We start from the raw sequence: 22865 nt of genomic DNA, 5'->3' as shown, positions 1-22865 counted from the left end.
TCTTTTACATGTCACCTCTTGTACATAAGCAAGGGTTTCTCCTGGGTACATACCTAGAAGTGGAATTGGCAGGTCATAGGGTTATTGTCTGTTCTAGCTTTTGTTTTGAGTGATGGGTTTGTAGTTGCACAATTTTAAAAATAACTCGGGGACTTCCCTGGTGGTCCAGTGGGTAAGACTCCATGCTACCAACGCAGGGGGCCTGGGTTCAATCCCTGGTCGGGGAACTAGATCCGGCATGCATGCCACAACTAAGACCCGGAGCAGCCAAAATAAATAACTAATAAATAAATAAATATTAAAAGTTATAAAAAATTAGTTATGAAACAATAACTAATTATAATCAGTTATTTAAAATAACTAACAAATGAAAATGGGTCATGCTTGGAAAATGATGAGAGTATATCATGAACCAAGGATTGTGATTAACCCAATTTTGTGCATCTGGGATCCAAATGCAAAAGGTCAAAAATGCAAGAATATCTAGCATCAGGGTTCAATAGTGTCACATAAAAGTAATGGCTTTACTTAGCAACTGCTTGCTGAATTAATATTTTAAAAGTCAAAAAATCTGAAGAACTTTATTGATCTTGATTAATCTGTTTGTTTTCAAGATTTACCAGGATGCAATTTTTATACAAATGGTAGTTGGTCCTAGAGTACCACTGGCAGAAAGCAAATTTCACTCAATAATCATTTATTCAAATAAAAGATTTTTAAAGCTCATGACACTTGCTTATTTGCCAAAAGTTTGGTTTTAAGAAATAGTCTTCTTGAATATATTCAACAAATATCAATTATAGACATGAATATTTTCTTTTTATTATATTCACTAAAATTATTCTTAGCAGCATTTTTTAAAATATTAAAAATTTTAAAGCTAAGGGATGTCGCCCACTTGCCAAGTCAAAAGCAATTTGAGCATCAAAATGAGTTAATTCATGATATGTCTACATATCTACATTCTTTTCAAAGGTAAGCATGACCCTTACACTCTGCACCCCTTAGCTTTTCAGAAGAGAATTTTTGAACAGGAAATGAGTCTGTGAATTTCTACGGAAACGTATATGTATATATAAATAAGTATGCAAATAAATAAATAGAAAAAGGAAGGAAGAAAGGGGGCGGTGAGGTAAAGCTCTTTTCACAGTAGAATGTCAGCTGATGAATGTAGAAGAACGATAGTGTTAGAAAATCACTATTTTGTAGCCACCATCATAATAATTGATTCAGGCAAGAATCATCAATGGACGTTAAAGCCGTCAGTGAAATTTCTTCCGAAGCAGAATATTTACACAGTCTCAAACCATCTCCCCAAAGATAACTTATTCATTATATATGGGGGGAAAAGTATCTTTACAATGAAGAAATCTGGCAGACATCACCTTAACTAAGTGACTAAAGATCACCAATAAGAGAAAATGACATCATGTGCCTTCTGATGTTAAGTACTGAGAATGAGCCAACATCACTTATGTAGTATCCTTGACAAAAGTGAATAACTCAAATCTAATCATAGGCTGACAATAAGACAAAACCAAATTGAAGGACAAGCTGTGCACCAACTGCCTTCAATCTTCAAAAATGTAAATATCATAAAAGACTAAGAAAGGCTGACAAACTTTTTATGATGAAAGGAGACAAAAGAGGCAGGACAAAGAAATGCAACATATGAAACTGGACTGGATCCTAGATTGGAAAAAAAAATTGTTACAAAGGATAATTATTTATTAGGATAGTTGGCAAAATTTAAATATGGACTATACATCAGAGAATAGAATTGCATCAATGTTAAATTCCTGAATTTGATCATTTTACCTTGGTTATATAAAAGAATATACTTAGAGATATATTCTATAGAGTCATGATGTATGCAACTTACTCTCAGATTGTCCAACAGCATGAGGAGCGAAGAATCCTGGCTCTTCAGAGCCTTCCTAGACTACCAATCTATCTATTGCAAGTTGAGGAAATTGAAGATATATATGTATATATAGTGTAATTTATTTTATTTATTTTTGGTTGCGATGGGTCTTCATTGCTGCATGCAGGCTTTCTCTAGTTGTAGTGAGCAGGGTATACTTTTCGTTGCGGTGCACGGGCTTCTCTTTGTGGTGGTTTCTCTTGTTGCGGAGCACGGGCTCTAGGTGTGTGGGCTGCAGTAGTCGTGAAACGTGGGCTCAGTAGTTGTGCTCACGGGTTCTAGAGCACAGGCTCAGTAGTTGTGGCACACAGACTTAGTTGCTCTGTGGCATGTGGGATCTTCCCGGACCAGGGCTTGAACCCGTGTCCCCTGCATTGGCAGGTGGATTCTTAACCACTACGCCACCAGCAAAGTCCGAGGATTTTGATTTTTTTTTTTTTTTTTTTTTTCGGTACGCGGGCCTCTCACTGCTCTGGCCTCTCCCGTTGCGGAGCATAGGCTCCAGACGCGCAGGCCCAGCGGCCATGGCTCACAGGCCCAGCCGCTCCGCAGCATGTGGGATCCTCCCGGACCGGGGCACGAACCCGTGTCCCCTGCATCGGCAGGCGGACTCTCAACCACTGCGCCACCAAGGAAGCCCAAAGATGTATTTTTTAAAAGAAACAATCTTTACATAATTAGGGGGAAATTGTGTGATTTATGTAAATTTGTGGAGCTTTAAAAAATTCCACAATTAGTCATTCAGTGAATTGACCTAGAACCTTTGGTTGACAGGACTCCTGCCCTGCCCTGCCCAGAGAAGACAAGGCCTAATAAGGAGTGGGCTAGAGGTCCAACCTCTGAGCCCAGGAAGAATTCCCCTTCAAGTTCCCCTGTCTATCCAAGCAGGTTACCTGCTAGTCAGAGAAAACTGAGGGCCAGGGACCTGGAGACTAGTAATGCCTCCAGCTATGCCTGCTATCCTTCGTGTCATGTCCTCGGCTGTAACACTGTACTGTGTGGCAGTGTCTTGCCCAGAGTAGGGACTCAAGCTCTGTTTAAATACATGAATGAATGAATTCTGAGATTAAAAGGCAGAAGACTAGAACAGCTATAAACACTTAAAACAAAAGAAAAGGGCAACATAAAAGAGAAAGAGGAAGCTGTAGCAAGGTGGCAAGAAAAGCTACCACAGCAGAAAACAGTGGCAAAGGGGGTAATGAGAAGAATTGAGCAGAAAAGAGAAGAAAAACTGTACTGTACATACAAGTAGCTTAAGGGAGTTAGGTATAATAATAATAGTCATACCTAATACATACTATAACCACATATAATACAAATCATACCTAGCTCCCTTATTATTCCACTGTAATACAAATTACATCAACATACGAATTCTAAAAATACTCTTCTGAAAAGCAAAAGAGCTGATACCAAAATCAGGCACAGACATTACAAGAAAAGGAAATCACACATCAATATTACTCATGAAAAAAGAAACAATATCCTTGACAAAATATTAGCAAACCAAATCCAATAATATATAAAAAGGATAATATACCATGACCAAGTAGGTTTATCCTAGAAATGCAAGGGTGGTTCAACATTTGAAAACCAGCCAATATAATTTACCATATTAATAAATTTAAAAAGAAAAACCATTTGGTCATCTCAGATGCAGAAAAAGCATTAGATAAAATTCAACATTCGGGGCCTCCCTGGTGGCGCAGTGGTTGAGAGTCCGCCTGCCGATGCAGGGGATACGGGTTCGTGCCCCGGTCTGGGAGGATCCCATATGCCGCGGAGCGGCTGGGCCCGTGAGCCATGGCCGCTGGGCCTGCGCATCCGGAGCCTGTGCTCCGCAACGGGGGAGGCCACAACAGTGAGAGGCCCGCATACCGCAAAAACAAAAAAACAAAAAAACAAAAAAACAAAAAAAAAAAAATTCAACATTCACTCATAACTAAAACTCTCAGCAAACCAGTAGAAGGGAACTTCCTCAACCTGATAAAGGGCATCAGCAAAAAAATCTAACATCATACTTAATGGTGAAAGACTGAATGCTTTCCCCCTGGGGTTGGGAACTAGTCAAAGATGTCCACCTTCACCATTCCTGTTTAACACGGTACTGGAATCCCCAGTCAGTGTAATAAGGCAAGAAAAATAATAAAAGGCGTACAGATTTGAAACAATTATGCTGAGTGAAACAATCCAGATACAAAAAAGAGTATATACTATATGATTCCATTTATATAAAATTCTAAAAAATGCAAATTAATCTATAGTGACAGAAAACATCAGTGGTTGCTTACTTAGGTTGAGGTTGGGGGGAGGAATTACACAGGCGCACAGGAAAACTTTTGGGGATGATAATATTTATTATCCTGATTATGGCGGTATTTTCACAGGTATATATTTCACACCTGTATAAACTGCACACTTTAAGTATGTGTCTTTTATTGTCTGTCAATTATACCTCAATAAAGCTGAAAAAAGGGGGGACTTAAAAGATATATCAAGCTAATAAAGTTAAGGGTTAAATATACGAGTTGTGCTTACCTTTGAAGAGAATATCGATCTCTATGCACACTGTGAAAAGAGAGCTGGAACATGTTAATAGAAAAGTATGATGTTGTTAAGGTTGCCAGATTTAGCAAATAAAAATATGACTCCCAATTAAATTTTACTTTCAGATAAACAACGAATAATTGTTTAGTGTAAATACATCCTAAATATTACACGTGATATTCTGTGGCAAAAAAAAAAGAAAAAAAATTCCTGTTTATCTGAAACCTGGGACAAAACTTATACTAAATAATTGTTCATTGTTTATCTGAAATTCATATTTAACTGGTCCTGTATTTTATCTGGCAATCCTAGATGTTGTCTGATCTGCATTGTATGAAATCAAGCCTCCAGAAAGGGCAGCTGCTTGAATTCTATGTTTATTTTGACTTAGATGAAGCTGATGAATTGAAGACAAAGGCTGTCCACTCAGTGTCCAGCACAGTACCTTATTCACAGTACATGCTCAGAAAACGTTTTTTGCTTTGCAGGCTATGTGAAGATAGGGACGGCATCCATCTTGCTCACCATTTTATCCCCAGGGCCTATTACAATGCCTGGTGCTCAGTGAATATAGTATTAAATGAATAGCTGCCTCTCGTGCCCCAGAAAATTGCAGGGTTGACCTTTTAACTCCAGCCCTGTAGCTGACTGGTCAACTTCTTGGACAAGCCCCATTTCTGATTTCTTGTCTTTTCTCCCTCTTCACTGTTGCTGTGTGTCTCAGGTTGCTCTTTTGCTTTGTATTGTTTTGTGTGTGGCTGACCTATCCTTAACTCCAATGCCTCTTGTTTTCTTGTTTTTCCCTTTGGAATCGGGGTGTTCTGAGACTCTGAGACCCTCAGCCCTTGGAAAAATCTGAAAGTCTGAAATACAACAGCTAGGATTGCTTCATGAAACCTTGGAGCATGTTCCCTCTAGAGCTAAGGAGATATAGTATGGAGCTTCAGTTTTGGGGAGAAGACCAGGATAAAAGGGAATCTTTATAAATTGGTGTGGGAAGGATTTTGCACATTTGGGATTTTTATTTTATTTTATTTTACTTATTTTTATTTATTTATTTTTTTTTGCGGTACGCGGGCCTCTCACTGTTGTGGCCTCCCCCGCTGCGGAGCACAGGCTCCGGACACGCAGGCTCATGGGCCCAGCCGCTCCGCGGCATGTGGGATCCTCCCGGACCGGGGCACGAACCCGTGTCCCCTGAATCAGCAGGCGGACTCTCAACCACTGCGTCACCAGGGAAGCCCCTGGGATTTTTATTATCTGTCCTATACTGCCTGAAGTACAAAATGTATCCAAACTCTAAATGCATTAATTTTCTTCCATAAAATTAAGAACTTAATCCAATGTTCCTCCCTGTAGTTTGCTCCTACAAATAAGTAGAGATTGCAGAAGTTATTTCTAGTGAGAGAAGGATAGTATGTAGAAAAATGTCTTGTGCTTAGAAGATTTTAGAACTGTAAGGAATCTTAGAAATAATTAAGTATAACATATATTTAGCATAACTACTTCTTGTTTTGAAGATGATTATGAGGCCCAGACACTCTCCCAAGTTCACAAGGTGAATGATTGAAACCACTCACTCAGTAAAACCTAGGTCTCTCTTGTACTTCTCTACAATCCAGTTCCCTAGTTCTTAGCAATTGGGAAAGGGGTGGCAGCTGCAGAGTGGAATAGTAATAAAATCAAGCACATTGTGCTAAGAGCATACACGATACTCCCCTTGACATGCTGAATATCGTTCATGGGTCTTTTTGAGTCCAAACCTTCCTCCACCATTTAAGTTTCTTGCATCCCTTCATAGGTGCCTCTTTAGCTGATTCACTCTTCTCATATGGTTGTGTTTTTGTCTTGGGGAAAAAAATAAAGTATAGGCTATTGTGGGTTTGAGATACTTTAGGCCACTGGTTCGTTTCTATGCAAACAGAAATTTTAGGAAGTGCAGAGGGGGAAGGTGGCAGAGTTTTCTAAATGAACAGAATACCTGCACCTATTTTTTTTTCTTAGATGCAAATGTCTTAGTTTAAGCTGCTATGAGGATGATATAACCTAAATGCTTCCACACAAGCGCAGTTATCTGGAGCAGAAGGAGGTAAGAAAGAGAGAATATCAGGTTTTGTTAACAGGAAAAAAAGTTACTATGCAGGAATTCATCAAATATTAATAAGTTTTCCCATAGGGATGATTAGAAAGAAAATGAATCCCCCTATCAATTCCCAACGCAAGTGAATTAGAGAAAAATGCAGCCAAATAAGCAGAGGTACTTACTGCTCTCCCGAGGGAAGGTGATGTCTTAATAAGGTACCGTGCAAAATGTTTTGAGAGCGCCGGCTGAGAAGTGGTACAGATACGGGAAACGTTAGCATTTACTTTTATTAGTATGCTGCCGCAAGAAGTGTCAGTGCAGCCTCTGCTTTGCGTCTGGACGTGTCGCTCCGCGTGCTGGCCGTGGAGAGGGGAGCTGGGGCGCAGTCCTGCAGTCCACGCTCGCAGCCCCTGGGGCTGCTCTGCAGTGGGGTGTGAAAGGTTCGTGTGTACCAAAGCTTAGGAGGCCTTTCTGTAGCAGGAGGGACTCGAAGGGCACGGAGGAGCATGATCTCATTTAAGGCATGTGATTCTGAGGTGTTCAGGGTCCAGCATAATTTGGGCGGAAAGGCTAACTCCTAAAACAGCGGCCCTCGAGAGAGGCCAGAGCAGCGGGTGCAATGTTTCCTCCGGTCCGGCAAGAGGCGCTAGGGGCGAGTCCGGGGCCTGGGGCCACTCTCGCCGGCCGCTCGTCTCTTGGTTCCTCCCCCAGCCCTCCGCCGCGGGTGGGAGAGGACGCACGCAGCACGCGTGCGCGCTCCGTCGGTGCGGCTAGTGTGCGTGCGTGAGTGGGAGGTGGCAGGCCTCAGCCCCCGGCCTTCTTCGCTGACTGTTCCAGCGCGACGTCTCGAGCTATGAACCGGTTTGGTACCCGGTTAATGGGAGCCACCGCGACCCCGCTGCCGCCGCCGAAAGCCCGCAGCAATGAAAACCTGGACAAAATTGATATGTCTTTGGGTGAGGAGCCGAGTCGCACCGAGTTGGAGTGGGAGGAGGTGTGGGTGGAACCAAGTACCGCGGTTTGTGGGGGAAGGGGCGGTTGGCCGCAGTTGTCGATGGACTTTTCTTACGGGTGGGCGGAACCAAGCGGGGGCCGGTGGGGACGTGGGGAGCGCTTTCTGGAGTCAGGATCGCGCCCGAGGGCCTCGGGCGTCTCCTCGGCGGGGCTGTATCTGAGGGGACGGGGGGCGCTTCGGACCGGGAGGTTGGGAAGGCAGAGGAGTGCGGACCCTGTTTCCGCCACCCCTCAAAGGGGAGCCACCGCTCGCGGGTGACCCCGGCTCTTTGTGAGGAAAACTCCGCGGGTTTCACCTCAGGTTTGTGCGCGGTGGGCGTTATCGGGGGGCGAGGGCAAGGGTCGGACGGAGCCGTCCGGTTTGAGGAAGCTTTTCGAGAGCCCGGCGGGTTCGGTTAAATCCGTGGTTCCCGAGAAGGGCTGGTTGGGCGTTTTATGCGCCCGGGCCTGCGCCTGGCGCCGCACAGAAGCGTCAGGACGCCCCGAGAGTTGACCGTTTCTGACGGGCCCCAGACGGCCGGGCCACCGCGGGACCGGGGCGCTTGACAGAAAGAAAAGATAGTTAGGAAGGACTTCGTGGGATGGTGGTGTATTAGGCGGTGCCTAGAAAAGCACAGTCTCGTCATCGAGTCCTTCAAGCTAGCAAATTAGAAAAAATCGAAGCGAAAACCGAAGGAGGGTTTACGTGGGTTGATGGGAAGCCAAGTAAAGCATAGGATCTAAAAGAGTGGGGTGGTTTGGTGACGATTAGGTAAAAAGCAGGGAGATTGGCGATTCAATTAAAAATTCAGACCTAACACCACTGAGGGACTAGTCTCTGTTTGGCTTGGTTGGTTTAAAAGTAATTACGTTTTTGTCGGGATTCAGGTTTTGGTATTATATGTGGTTACTCTGCCTGAGGCCTTCAATTTTTCGGATATTTGAAAAGTACCCGACTAGGGGTTACAGAGGTGTAACTTTTCCGAGGACGATATTTTTCTTTTTTGTTGTGGTTTTTCTGCAAGTTCGTAGTCAAAAGTCAAGAACTCTTGGTTTCTGTGTTTGTCTTAAGTTAGAACCCAAGATGTGAATTAAGCAAATCATCAGAAATCATAGGTTTGGCCTCAAGTCTTGCCTTACTGCTAGTCAGTAGTGACCTCTAAAGAAATGAGAAATCTTTTGAATTAAAGCCAAGAAAAAATATAATAATGAATATTTATTGAGTGCTTACTACTTGCCAAGCACTGGACTAAGCTTTTTTTTTTTTTTTTCCTTTTTTTTTTTTGCTGTATGCGGGCCTCTCACTGCTGTGGCCTCTCCCATTGCGGAGCACAGGCTCCGGACGCGCAGGCCCAGCGGCCATGGCTCACGGGCCCAGCCGCTCCGCGGCACATGGGATCCTCCCAGACCGGGGCACGAACCCGCATCCCCTGCATCGGCAGGCGGACTCTCAACCACTGCGCCACCAGGGAGGCCCTAAGCATTTTATATGTGTTAAATTATCCCGATAATAACCCTATGAGGTACTTACTCCTAAATGATAAAGAACATGCATGGAATCCCGAATCCCAGACTGTCTCAGTTCAAGTCCTGCTTCTGCCACTTATTAGCCATTTGATCTTGGGCAAATTGCTTCTCAGTGCCTCATCTGTAAAAAGGTGAGACACTACCTCAGAGGGTTGCTGTAAGTATTAAATAAGTCAGTAGGCATATGTAAACTGCTCAGAAGAGTACCTGGTACACAGTAAGCACCACATTTACATATATACACACACATACTCTATAAGCCGTTGTTGTTATTCCCATTGTACAAAACCTGAGGCATAGAGAAATTAAATAACTTGCCCACAGTCATACAGCAAGTAAGTGATGGAGTCAGGATTTCAGTCTGGTTCTAGAGCACCAAGCTCTAGATGTAGGAAGTGTTCACCATGTAATGTCATAAGCGTTACATTTCTTAAGTTTCTAAGTTTTTTGTATGTATTTTGTTCAGTGATTAGGATGTTCAAATGAAGAAAACTGAGGGATAATTCTCTTTGAAGATAGAAATGAAGTGCAGCAGATAGCTAAAAGAGAGATTGGTCTCTCTTCTCCCTTAAGAACATACAGCATTCTGTCAGGTGCCCCCTTTTGTTTTTTTAGGTGCCTTGTTTTGTTTTAGTGAGAATTTAGAGATGTGATGAAGAGATAGGTATTTTAGGCAATTATTATGCTTTGTGAATATCCCATTTTATCCAGTGTGCATAAGTTTTAGAATCTAATTTTTTGTTTTGTTTTTAATTGTGGCTCTATCAGGTTTATGTGAATATTCATATGGAATTATCTACCAAGGTTACCAATAGCTGGCCTCATTGTGCCTCAATTTCTTAATTTTTTAAAAAAATATTTCTTTCTTTCTTTCTTTGGCTGTGCCAGGTCTTAGTTGCGGCACGCAGGGTCTTCGTTGCTGTGTGCCAGATCTTTAGTTGCGGCATGCGGGAATCTTTTAGTTGTGGCACGCGGGCTCTTAGTTGCGTCCTGAGGGATCTAGTTCCCTGACCGAGGATGGAGCCCGGGTTCCCTGCATTGGGAACGCAGAGTCTTAACCGCTGGACCACCAGGGAAGTCCCTCAGTATCTTAGTTTGAAACTGGGTATTACAGTAGTTATTTCATAGAATTATTGTGAGAATTGAATGAATACATGTTTTCAGAACAATCCTATTAGTCCTCAGTTACTCCTATTACTGTTGTTGTTATCGCATGTATACCCCTAGTTTTTTATAAAAGTAGCTCGTAGTGGATTTTTTTTTTTTTTTCTGATACCTACCCCGTCTACTCCTTGATTAGGAGAAAGCCATTATCTTCTTTTAGATTGGAAGAATCCTCTCTGTCATGGTAGCTCCATTTAACTTGAGGATTTAGATAATAAAATGTTTAAATAGAAAACATAATTTTATGTTTTAAAAGTTTATTAAAAGTTTATAAAATTAAAGTTTATTATTAATGTTTATTAAAAGTAGCTTTGCTACTTTTAATTTTTAGTTATGTTTATACTCTATAATGCTCTGTTTTTAAATCAGCCTGGTTAGTCAAAATTATACTCTGCCTTTTTTTATTTTGTGGTTCCCCAGGCCAAGTTCATTTTTGGGGGGTAGTCTAATGGCTCTGAGATCTCAGACTTCTGGTGAAGAATAAGTAGCACCCTGTTAGAGGAAAGTAGTGTTTTGAAGGTGGTGTCTAACTATTCCCTTTCTGCTTACTGAGAATTTAACATGTTCATGGCTCTGATATTTGTGAAATCTTTGTATTTTGTAAAAAACTGTTTTTGAGTGTCTAACTTTGATGAACTTTTTTGTAGCTGAAGGATGGATCTCAAGATAACAAACTACTTTGAAGGGATTTGAATTATTTTCTATGAATATTTAAATGTAGTTTAGAGTCTTAAAGATTAGAGATTGGTGCACTGCAACGAAGAGTAACCCCCACTTGCAGCAACTAGAGAAAGCCCACAAGCAGCCACGAAGACCCACTGCAGACATAAATAAATAAATAAATAAATATTTAAAAAGATTAGAGATTAGTGAGGTAGAGTAGTAATATATAAGAAAGGATCTCTGTAATCTATATTTCCTTCTTTGACTTCAGAAAAGACTAGTTATATTGATATAGTTGTTAGATTATTTGTATTTAGAGTAGTTTGGGAAAAAAACAACTGAGGTTAGTTTTGTTAATTTTATTAAGAAGTTGTTGACGTTCAATTTATTTGGTTTATTTACTGTATTTTCAATCAGCAAAATTAATATTGGAGTTGGAACTTTGGAGAAAGTGTTTGGATATTCTTAAATGAGTATTTTTTGTCTTCTAGTAATCTCCTTTAAACAGATGTAAATAGAGATCTGAAGTACATTTAGTTCTATGATCTTCACATTGTTCTGTTGTGGTATTAGAGCAATGTGATGTTTGTGAATTACCTTGGGACGGTCTGGAAGTATTTTGGGAAATAATGAGACTTAGAGAGAACAGTGTAGAGGGAATTCCCTGGTGTCCAGTGGTTAGGACTCCACACTTCCACTGCAGAGGGCACGGGTTCGATCCCTGGTCATCGGGGAACTAAGATCCTACAATCCTGCATGCCACGCAGCACGGCCAAAAAAAAGAGAGAGAGAGAACAGTGTAGAAAGAAAAATAAGGTAACCCTGAATTGCTTTGCTAAATGAGCAAAGAACCAATAGTATTTTCTTTTTGTACTATACCTTTATTATGGTACTTGTTTAATTATTTGTTTACTATTTACATGTCTGTTTCCATCATTAATTTTAAACTTACTGAGAATAGGGATCATATTTTACTTCTGTTTGTTTCTGTTACAGCACAGCTTACCACATATATTCATTGCACATAGTATATACTCAATAAATATTTGCTGAATTGAGGTGAACTTAGAAATTTAGTCTTTGAATAATTTATGTTTTGACTGCCAATGGTTTTATTGAAAGGTGGTCATCTTTAAAAACTGGAGACTTCTGTGATTATGGAAAGTAAGTATGAGTAATTTTTGTAAACAGGTTTTTGCTTATTTATATTTATTAGGGAAAGAAATACTATGAATAACAGAAATCTTCATTAGTTGGTAGCTCTGCTTTGGGCTATTGACTTGAACTTTTCCTACAAAGCTATTGTTCATTGCTCCAAATATATTGGCTGATTTGAGCTTTTATGTTCATATCATTATTATCCTCTTATCAAAGTGCTTTCAAAGTAGAAAAGAAGTCAGGGACGTAGGAAATCTATCAACTAGAAAATGAGACTGAGTCATTAAGTTAAAATGAAGGTAATCATCACATTTCGTCTATCACAGATGATATCATCAAATTGAATCGAAAGGAAGGAAAGAAACAGAATTTCCCAAGACTAAATAGAAGACTCCAGCAAAGTGGTGCCCGGCAATTCAGGATGAGAGTAAGATGGGGAATTCAACAGAATTCTGGTAAGTTTTGCAAGTAAGCTTTAATAAAGAGCCGTTATTTGTGGGTTCATAGTATACTACCTTTGATACATACTTAAAGCATGGAGGAAGTATATCAGGACTCTTTGTGATTTGTCTTTTTCCTTCTCTCAGGGTTGTTTTTTTCTTTTTTTGCGGTACGCGGGCCTCTCACTGCTGTGGCCTCTCCCGTTGCGGAGCACAGGCTCCAGACGCACAGGCTCAGCGGCCACGGCTCACAGGCCCAGCCGCTCCGTGGCATGTGGGGTCCTCCCGGACCGGGGCACGAACCCATGTCCCCTGCATCGGCAGGCGGACTCCCAACCACTGTGCCACCAGGGAAGCCCCTCAGGGTTTTGTTTAATCTTACAATCTGGTAAAAATTCAGGTTTCCTTAAATAGGTGATAACACTATTTCTTAAAAACATTAAGACATTTTAAAGTAACCTCAGTATATAAAGTCTTTATTATATTTAGGACTATAGGTTTATGAAGGATTTTACATATCATGAAGTCTTAATCTCCTTCACAGTTAGAGGTTTGTCTGATGGATGACTATGTAACTCCAGCTTAAATATATTCAGTGAAAGAGCATACCACCTCACAACGTAACTTATTCCATTATTGGAGACAGAAAATTCTAGAAAATTCTCTTAATTTGAATTAAATCATGCCTTCCTGTTAATTCTATAGAGTTATAGGAAACAGGTTTCTATATGAAAACCTCTCATAAATATGTGGAGACTACTATTCTGCATAGAAAATGACCTCTAGATTATTTATCTTATCATCCAGGACCTTTAGGATTTGTTAAATCCTCCAGAGGTAACACAGAATTGAATGCTTTAGATATGGTGTAATGATCTTGGAGCTCTACATATACAGTTATTTTTGGTAATCTAGAAGCTTATTTATTTATAACATTTTGTTCCAAAATGGACTTAAGGCAGTAACTGAATACTATTAATTATATGTGACTCATTAACTTTTTTAGCAGTTACAGCAACATTTTAGAATAAACATTTGTTCAGATTTTTAAAACTCTAGATCTTTTTTACACATGTGAAAAAATGCTTGATAAACTTATTCCTAAGTTGATTTTTATCCTATATGTTAAAAAACGTAGAAAATGATCTCCAATAGGTTGAACATAATCAATCCTATGTTTAACAGCTAATATGCCAACATATCCTCAACATATGCCTGTAACTAAGATTAGACCCTTCAGAAGAATTTATTCTTCCCTAGTAATTTCTTGGATAGCTGAACCCAAATAAGTAAATCTTGTAATAGGTATTTAGCTATAGAAAATTAATATTTAATTCCAGTGATTTATATTTAAAGGTTTCTTATAAATGTTACTCAACATACCATATTTTATATATGATTTGTTTTTAAATAATTTTAGAGTTCATAGAAGCCAGAAATATATTTATTTATGCTAATCGTTTGTTAAATACCTGATAAATGCTCTGAACTGACCAGGTTGTCAGAATATGTAAAGATGTACTCTTTTACTTCAAGGAATTTCTAGTAACAGAGATAAGGTAGAAAACATAGAGTTGAGAAATATCATAAGAGAAATTCTGATTGTACTACAGGATTTTAGATAGGGATTTTGTCCTAAGAAAATTGGTGGTGATTTAATGGATAAGGTGAAATAGGATCTGATTCATGAAGGATCAGAAAAGCTTTCCTTTTACAGGGGTTATAATCTGAGCCTTGAGTTAAATGATACCCAGCGGCAGCTTAGGATCTTCTAAGATTGAAATTGCGCTTGTATGTTCTCCACTTACATGTGTCAGGGCCTAAAATAGAACAGCTCCTGCTGTCACTGAATGTTCAGAGAGGCATGGGATTTTCTTAAGCTCTGATTGGTTTGGAAAAGTTCAGATTTCCACGTTATAATGTCAGTGAGGATGTTAGCTTGAGGTAAGGGAATAAGTAGCACAGAGAGCCCTTAGCAAATACTCATTTATTTATTTATTTTAAATTTATTTATTTATTTATTTGGCTGCGCCGGTTCTTAGTTGCAGCACGCGGGATCTTCTTTGCCGTGTGCAGGATCTTTAGTCGTGGCATGCAGGCTTGTAGTTGTGGCATGCGAGACCTAGTTTCCCTGACCAGGAGTCGAACCCCGGCCCCCTGCATTGGGAGTGTAGAGCTTTAACTGCTGGACCACCAGAGGAGTCCCTCAATAATTTATTTTTGCCAGCTGAACAAATAAGTGAATAAAGTCTTACTAATTCTGTACCTGAAATATAATTTAGTCATTCAATACATACTTGTACAAACAACCTAAATGTCTTTCAGGGATGGAATACTATACAACAGCAGTTCTCAAAGTGCTGTCCAGAGATCCTGGGGAATCCCCAAGACTCAAGGGGTTCACATGGTCAGAACTATTTCTATAATAATACTAAGACATTGTGTTTTCAGTCTTATTCTCTCATGAATGTACAGTGGACTTTCCAAAGTCTATATGACATGTGATAAATAAAACAGATTGGAAGCAGAAGTGGAAATGAGAATCTAGCTATCTCCTATTAAGCCACACACTAAAGGGATTTGCAAAAATGCAAATCAATGCTACTCTTGCTATTAGATATTTTTGTTTGTTTAGGAATACAGTAGTTATTTTTCATTAAAAATGTTATTTGCCCTACATGTTGTGAGTTTATTGTTGTTTTAATAAAATAACAAATAGTTTTTAAATGTCTTAGTTTTCATTTGTAGTTTGGTAAATAACAGTAAACATAAACCCTATATATCAGAAATACCAGAAACAAAAACTCTTTGTGGTCCTCAATAATTTTTAAGAGTATAAAGAGGTCCTGAGACCAAAAAGTTTGAGGATGCTATTTCTTTTAGAGGTAGAAGAGACAGAGAAATAGTTGTATGCTGCTTTGAAAGGAGCCAGTAATATGATTGCATACACTCTGTGATATGATATTTCCCAGAAAATCCCTCAAATCTTCGTGTAAGTGATCAGACTACAGAAATTATTTAGGCAGCTTGATGTGTGTGTGAAAGAAATTCATGAAGGGATTGGGCTAATGATTCAAAGGAAAGATGAAAATTCCTGTGTCTAGTTTTAGTTGTTCTCAACATTGGTTGCATCTGTGGAGCTTTATAAGTTAGACTGATGCTCTGGCTGCACTCCATTGCTACTGAACCAGAATCTGCAGAAGTAGGGCCTGGGTTTTTTTTTTTTTTAAGCTCCATGTGTCCTTCTCATACATGGCTAGTAGTGTTAAACTGCTGATCTAGTGGAGCTGAAAATGTGAAAGGACCTTCATAGAGGTAGTAGTTGAAGTAATGAGAATGAAGGTACTCTAGAAAGACGAGAACTTTCTAAAGGGGCTAAATGGATGAAAACCAAGAAAAGACTATTGCATGAAACATGACAATGACAGCGTGAAAAATACAACCATTGCTAAAACTGAGATAGAGCTAGTGAAGTTTGTTCAAAGATAGAAAAGGAGGAAGGAGTAAGGGATGGTCTAGGCTTGTTAGAAGGTAGAGGATAAGAAGCCATTGGAAAGAAAGAAATAAAAGATGTTAGAACGGGTGATGAGTATGGGAACAATGACTAAAACAGTCAGAAATAGAAGGCACCCAGGAATAGAATTCTATCCCATACTTGTCCCCTTTTATTCTTGTTTTTTTTTTTAATTTTATGGAAGTATAGTTGATTTACAATGTTGTGTTAATTGCTTCTGTACAGCAAAGTGACTCAGTTATAGATGGATAAATTCTTTTTCATATTCTTTCCATTATGGTTTATTATAAGATATTGAATATAGTTCCCTGTGCTATACAATAGGACCTTGTTGTTTATCCATCCTATATATATACTAGTTTGTATCTGTTAATCCCAAACTCCCAATCCTTCCCTTTCCCTCCCCTTTTATTCTTGTTAATGAGATTTTCTCATGAGTCTTTCTCGTCTATGCCTCAAACTTTGGTATAATAATGGATTCCTCCTCTCTTTAAACTTTCTCTTTGTTCTACTAATTAATTCATTCTTTTGGAATACGTTCAAATTTCTTTGTTCCTTTCCTAGTCCCTTATCATGTTGTGTTTGAGTGTTGCGGTAGCATCTGAAATGGTTTCACTGCCTTCTCTCTCTTTCTTCCATTCAGTATAAGATACAGCTTCTAGACTGATATAATCAGATCATGAATTCGGTGACCCCCCCCCAGTTCCCTTTCAAGTATAGTCTTTTTTATCTTTATTGGTGTATAATTGGTTTACAATGGTGTGTTAGTTTCTGCTTTATAACAGTGAATCAGCTATGCATATACATATATCCCCATATCTCTTCCCTCTTGCATCTCCCTCCCTCCCACCCTCACTATCCCACCCCTCTAGGTGGTCACAAAGCACCGAGCTGATCTCCCTGTGCTATGCGGCTGCTTCCCACTAGCTATCAGTTTTACATTTGGTAGTGTATATATGTCCATGCCACTTTCTCACTTTCTCCCAGCTTAACCTTCCCCCTCCCCATGACCTCAAGTCCACTCTCTAGTAGGTCTGCGTCTTTATTACCATCCTGCCCCTAGGTTCTTCATGACCATTTTTTTTTTAGATTCCATATATATGTGTTAGCATATGGTATTTGTTTTTCTCTTTCTGACTTACTTCACTCTGTATGACAGACTCTAGGTCCATCCATCTCACTACAAATAACTCAGTTTCGTTTCTTTTTACGGCTGAGTAATATTCCATTGTATATATGTGCCATATCTTCTTTATCCATTCATCTGTCGATGGACACTTAGGTTTCTTCCATGTCCTGGCTATTGTAAATAGAGCTGCAGTGAACATTGTGGTACATGACTCTTTTTGAATTACGGTTTTCTCAGAGTATATGCCCAGTAGTGGGATTTCTGGATTGTATGGTAGTTCTGTTTTTAGTTTTTTTAAGGAACCTCCACACTGTTCTCCATAGTGGCTGTATCAATTTACATTCCCACCAACAGTGCAAGAGGGTTCCCTTTTCTCCACACCCTCTCCAGCATTTATTGTTTGTAGATTTTTTGATGATGGCCATTCTGACTGGTGTGAGGTGATACCTCATTGTAGTTTTCCATTCACTTCTTATCGTTTTCTCTAGACTGTCTCTCAAATCACTGTGGTTGCCCATGTCTTTGTACTTGTCACTTTATGCCTCTCTCCCTATTCACATCTTGCCTGTTTTGTAATACCTAGCTCAGAGCCTGCTTTTTCTGTCATAGCTGTGTTTTTCTCTTTGGAAATGCACCATAGATTATATTCTGCCTTTTATTATTCTTTAATTTTTATATATAACAGTTTGGAAAATGTTCAGTTTTTCGAGCCACACAAACTTGCACTTAGATCATGGCTCTGCCATTTTCTAACTGTGCCCTCTGGGTAGTCACTGTTCTTCGCCTCACTTTGCTCACTTGCAAAATTGAGATATTAGCATCAGTTTCATCAAGTGCTCATTTAAATTAAGGTACTCAGAACAGTGCCTAGCACAGTGGTAGCTGCTTCATTATTTAATACAAATAAAAATAGCACGTAGTTTTAGATTTAATTTGAATATACAGGTTTCCCCAACATGCTTAATCTTCGTTTGGTTGCAATTCTAGAAGGGAATCACACATAGAGCAGCAATAATTTGATCCTAATATTAAAAAAATAGTATCTTTATTGCTTTTTTGCTGATTATAAAAGGAATAAAATCAGCACCTTTAATACTGAGGCAGAGCACCCAAAAAGGGGACAAATCTACAAGAACTCGCTACCACACTGAGCTGCCGTGCTGGGGGAATTCACTGGGAAGTGATCTATAGGGGTGATGCAGCTTGAATTCACGGAGGATGAGCAGGGCCAGAATTAGAGTGATGCCTAGGACTAGATCTAGATAGATACCGAGGGCCTAAAATTTAAAGTGTCACTCATTCTCAGATTTTATGCCCTAGGCGCCTCTCTTGCCTCACCATAGTCTCAGTTTTCAGGGGAGGGATGATGAGTGCCACTGGGTGTCCTATGCCACAGGAGCAAGCCTTGAGGTGCACACTGGAACTTGGAAGAAAAGCTCCTTCTTATTCTAGAGTCCCTCCAGTGCCCTCTGCTGACAAAGCTTAACATCGTGCCAGCTGGTAAGAGAAATGTTCCAGTCACAGAAGCGGGACAGTAAAGAGTTAATTGGGAGCTGAAAGGCAATAAATTGGTAAATGGTTCAACCATCATAACATAACAGGTTTTTCTAACTGTCTAGTTGAATTCTGGTCTCAAAGTAGGTACGCCACAAAAAAGCATTATGGAATTGGATAAATTCAGTAGTGACATATACATGATTATGGCTTAAGAGATTCATCACACACAGTCCTGAGAAATTCTACAGTAAACTATTTTAACTTGGTTTAGTTTGACTATGAAACAGGTTGGTAGACCTATTACCACATTGCAGGTGTATAGTATTATACAGGATTCCATTCTAAAGACATTCCCCCCCAAATTAGAATTAAGATAAGCATGCCCAATATCACAATTGTTACTTAGCATAGTTCTCTGGAATTTCTGGCCATTGCATTAAGAAGTAAAAGAATTTGAGGTATAATTATTGGATGGAAGAAGGTAGTATCATTTGTGGGTAATATGATTGTCACTCAGAAATCCCAAGAAAATAATTTGAAAGACTATTAGAACTAATAAGTGAATTCAGTGGAATGGCTGATTAAAAGGTATTAATTAAAACCTCAGTAGCTTTCTGTAATCCCAAGAATGACAATATGAAGATTATTAATAGATAAGGGATCTTTTTTTGTGATTGACAACAAATGTATAAAATACCTAGTAATAAGCTTAAGAAGAAATGTGCAGGACCTATGGGAGGAAAAGCTTGAAACTTTACTGAGCCAATTTAGTGACAGAAGAAGACTTGAATAAGTGGAAAGATGTAACGTGTTCCTGAATATTGTAAAATGTCAATTCTTGATAAATTAATTATAAATTTAAAGTAATTCTTCTATCAAAGCATCAAAGGAAATTAGAACTTGACCCTAGAAAACTGGTTTATGAACATGATAGTTTGTGAATGGAAGAATACAGACAGTCAAAAAAACCCATGGAAAGTGTTCATTATTACTAGTACCAAATAGAAGGTTTTTTTTATCTCAAACGCTAAATGATAAAGATTAAAAAGAATAATATTCAAAGTTGTCAATGATACGGAAAAAGTGGCACCCTTATGTTCCTGGGAATATAAATAAATATAGTCGTTCTGGAGGGGATTTTTTACAATATGAATCAAAATTCTTCAGAATTTGCTTTACTCTTTGATACAGCATTTTGATCTTTGGAAATTTATATATTGGCGAAATATCATGGATGTGTATAAAAATGTTATCTGTAGTGTTATTGCAATGTTATTTATAATAGTGTAACATTAGAAGTAACTAAAATGATTAGTATGAATATTAAAGACATAGGATTAATATTCACAATACAGTGTTAATGTAGACTACAAAGTAGTATATGGAGTAGTGAAATGTGGTTGCTGGAAGATTGACTGAGTCCATTTTCTGGGCACATGGTACTACAAAATTGTGAATTACCTCATGCGATAGTCTTTTGAGTTGCTTAAAAACAGTTGAAACTAAAAGTGTTAATTTGAAATGTATGTATACAAGTAAAAGACTAGAAAAATATATAAAATGTTAGTAGTTGTTGTCTCTAAGTGGTGGGCTAATGGTGGTGGCTTTTATATTCTTATTTGTACTTTATATGTTTTTAAGATTTCTGTACTGAGCACGTTTACTTTTTCATAATTAGAAAATAAGTATTTAAATAGGTAAGATACATAATGGAAAAGCAAAGTCAGTAATGTCATATGCCACAGAGATTAAAATATATATCCATTGGAGTTCACTGCAGACTTTAGCAAAAGCAGTTTGAATATAATAAGACTGAAAACAAAGAAGCCAGATTGCAACATCGTAAGAAAATAGGAGATGAGATAGTGATTCCACTCTGGATCAGTGCCATCCAACAAATAAAATGTGAGCCACATATTAATAATATATTTTATTTAACCCAGTACATCTAAAATATCATTCTAACATATGATTAATATAAAATTATTAATGAAATATTATACATTCTTTTGTTACATCTCAATTCAGACTACTCATATTTCAAGTACTTAATAACCACATGTGGTTAGTGGCTACCATGCTGCACAGGGTAAGTTGAGACTGTTCTGTTTGTTGAGAAAGTAATGCCAAAGAGAGGATAGCTGGGGGGAAATGTGAGAATCCTCTAGTCCGTTGCAGTCCATTACAGCAGCAGAACCCTTTCCAGTGCAGCTTATTGCCTCTTTAAATATGAAATATTTTATGTAATTTTAAAGAAGTGTATATAAATGGTAATATAATAATAATAATATAAGAAATATTATATGAATAATAATAAATGAAAAAAACTCTCATATCCTCCACCCTACTTAAGAAATAGAGTATCCTGTGACCTGTGTGCCACTCAGTTGCAGTCTTAGATTGATTTTTTTTTTTTTTCCTCCTCTCCTCCAGGTTTTGGTAAGAATAGTCTGAGCCGTAGAGGAAGAGTGATGCCTGGAAAGAGACGTCCTTATGGAGTTATCACTGGCCTTGCAGCTAGGAAAGCAACTGGAATTCGAAAAGGAATTAGTCCTATGAATCGACCACCTCTAAGTGACAAGGTAGGATAATGGCTAATCCTGAGTCAGAAACTCTTTTCTTTACAAATGAATCTGTATTCAAAACAGAAACAGACTCAACAGACATAGAAAACAAACTTACAGTTACCAAAGGGGATGGGGAGGGGGGAGGGATAAATTAGGAGTATGGGATTGACAGATACAAACTACTATATGTGAAATAGATAAGCAACAAGGATTTACTGTATTATCACAGGGAACTATATTCAGCATCTTATAATAACCTATAATGGAAAATAATCTGAAATATATATATATTTATGACTGAATCACTTTGCTCTACACCTGAAACGAACACAATATGTAAATCAACCATACTTCAATTTAAAAAAAAGAAAGAAACCCTTTTCCTTTATTCGTACTAATATTTCTGTGAATGAGCTTGAGAGAGCATTTTATTTGAATATTTTGGGTTTTTTAAATATAGTACTTTGGGGCTAATATACAAAATTCAATAATTAAATAAAAATTATTGTCATTCATGAAGAATACCTAAATTTCCACATTCTGAAATATAAAATTTTTTTTACAGGTTCTTGACTTTCCCTGTGTGTGTGTGTGTGTCTGTGTGTGTGTCTGCAGTTTTTAACAGGTTATTGATGTATAATTTTATACTATAAAATTCATTTGTTTTAAGTGTACAACTCAGTGAATTTTAGAAAATTTATAGAGTTGAACAATCATCACAATAATTAATTTTAGATCATTTCTATCACTCTAAAAAAAAATCTCAAGTCCATTCAGTCATACCGTGTGATATGCCCCAGGCAACCACTAATCTACTTGCTGCAGATGTTTTATAAATTTGCCTTTCTGGCATATTTTATATACAGGCATACCTTGTTTTATTGTACTTCACTTTATTGTGCTTCACAGATACTGCGTCTTTTTAGAAATAGAATATTTTTGGCAACCCTGCACTGAGCAAGTCTGTTGGTGCCGTTGTTCCAACAGCATTTGCTCACTTTGTGTCTCTGTGTCACATTTTGGTAATTCTCGCAATATTTCAAACTTTTTCATCATTATATATGTTACGGTTATCAGTGATCTTTGATGGTACTATTGCAAAAAGATCACAACTCGCTGAAGTCTGAGATGATGCGTAGCATTTTTTAGCAATAAAGCATTTTTAGATTAAGGTATGTACGTAGTTTTTTTAGGCATAATGCTGTGGCACACTTAATAGGCTACAATGTAGCATAAATATAAATTTTTATGTGTAGTGGGAAACCAAAAATTCATGTGACTCACTTTATTGCGATACTTGCTTTATTGCAGTGGTCTGGAACCAAATCCCCAGTAACTCCGAGGTATGCCTGTAAATGGAATCATACGATAGTATGTGGGCTGGCATTCAGCCATAATACTTTTGAGGTTCATCATGTTGTAGCATGTCTCAGTACTTCATCTCTTTTTATTAGTGAATAATATTTCATTGTATGGGTATTTTGTTTACCCATTCACCAGTTGATGGACAACATTTTGGTTTTTTCCACTTTTTTGGGTATTGTGAATATGTTGCTGTGAACATTGCCCGTAAGTCTGTATGGACACAGGTTTTCATTTCTCTTGGGCGGATACCTATCTCCCCTAGTTGATACTTTTAATTAGAGTTACAATTATTTA

The 22865-nt window shown here is 38.4% G+C and overlaps 1 protein-coding gene across 1 annotated transcript in view; it reads left to right on the top strand.

Annotated features, from left to right (window-relative positions):
- Positions 1–7274: 7274 nt before the first annotated feature.
- Positions 7275–22865, top strand: part of FYTTD1 (forty-two-three domain containing 1) — a 31969-nt gene continuing 16378 nt past the window's right edge. Inside the window, exons 1-3 of the mRNA XM_082625295.1 lie at positions 7275–7510; positions 12386–12514; positions 21073–21221. Of these exons, the coding sequence (XP_082481421.1) occupies positions 7408–7510; positions 12386–12514; positions 21073–21221 (381 nt within the window). The 5' untranslated portion in view covers positions 7275–7407. The remainder of the gene's footprint in view (positions 7511–12385; positions 12515–21072; positions 21222–22865) is intronic.

This window comes from Mesoplodon mirus (assembly GCF_964341445.2).
Source record: "Mesoplodon mirus genome assembly, chromosome: 6".
Lineage (NCBI taxonomy): Eukaryota > Metazoa > Chordata > Mammalia > Artiodactyla > Ziphiidae > Mesoplodon > Mesoplodon mirus.
The sequence above is the reverse complement of the archived record's forward strand: the minus strand, read 5'-3'. Positions and strand labels throughout refer to the sequence as shown.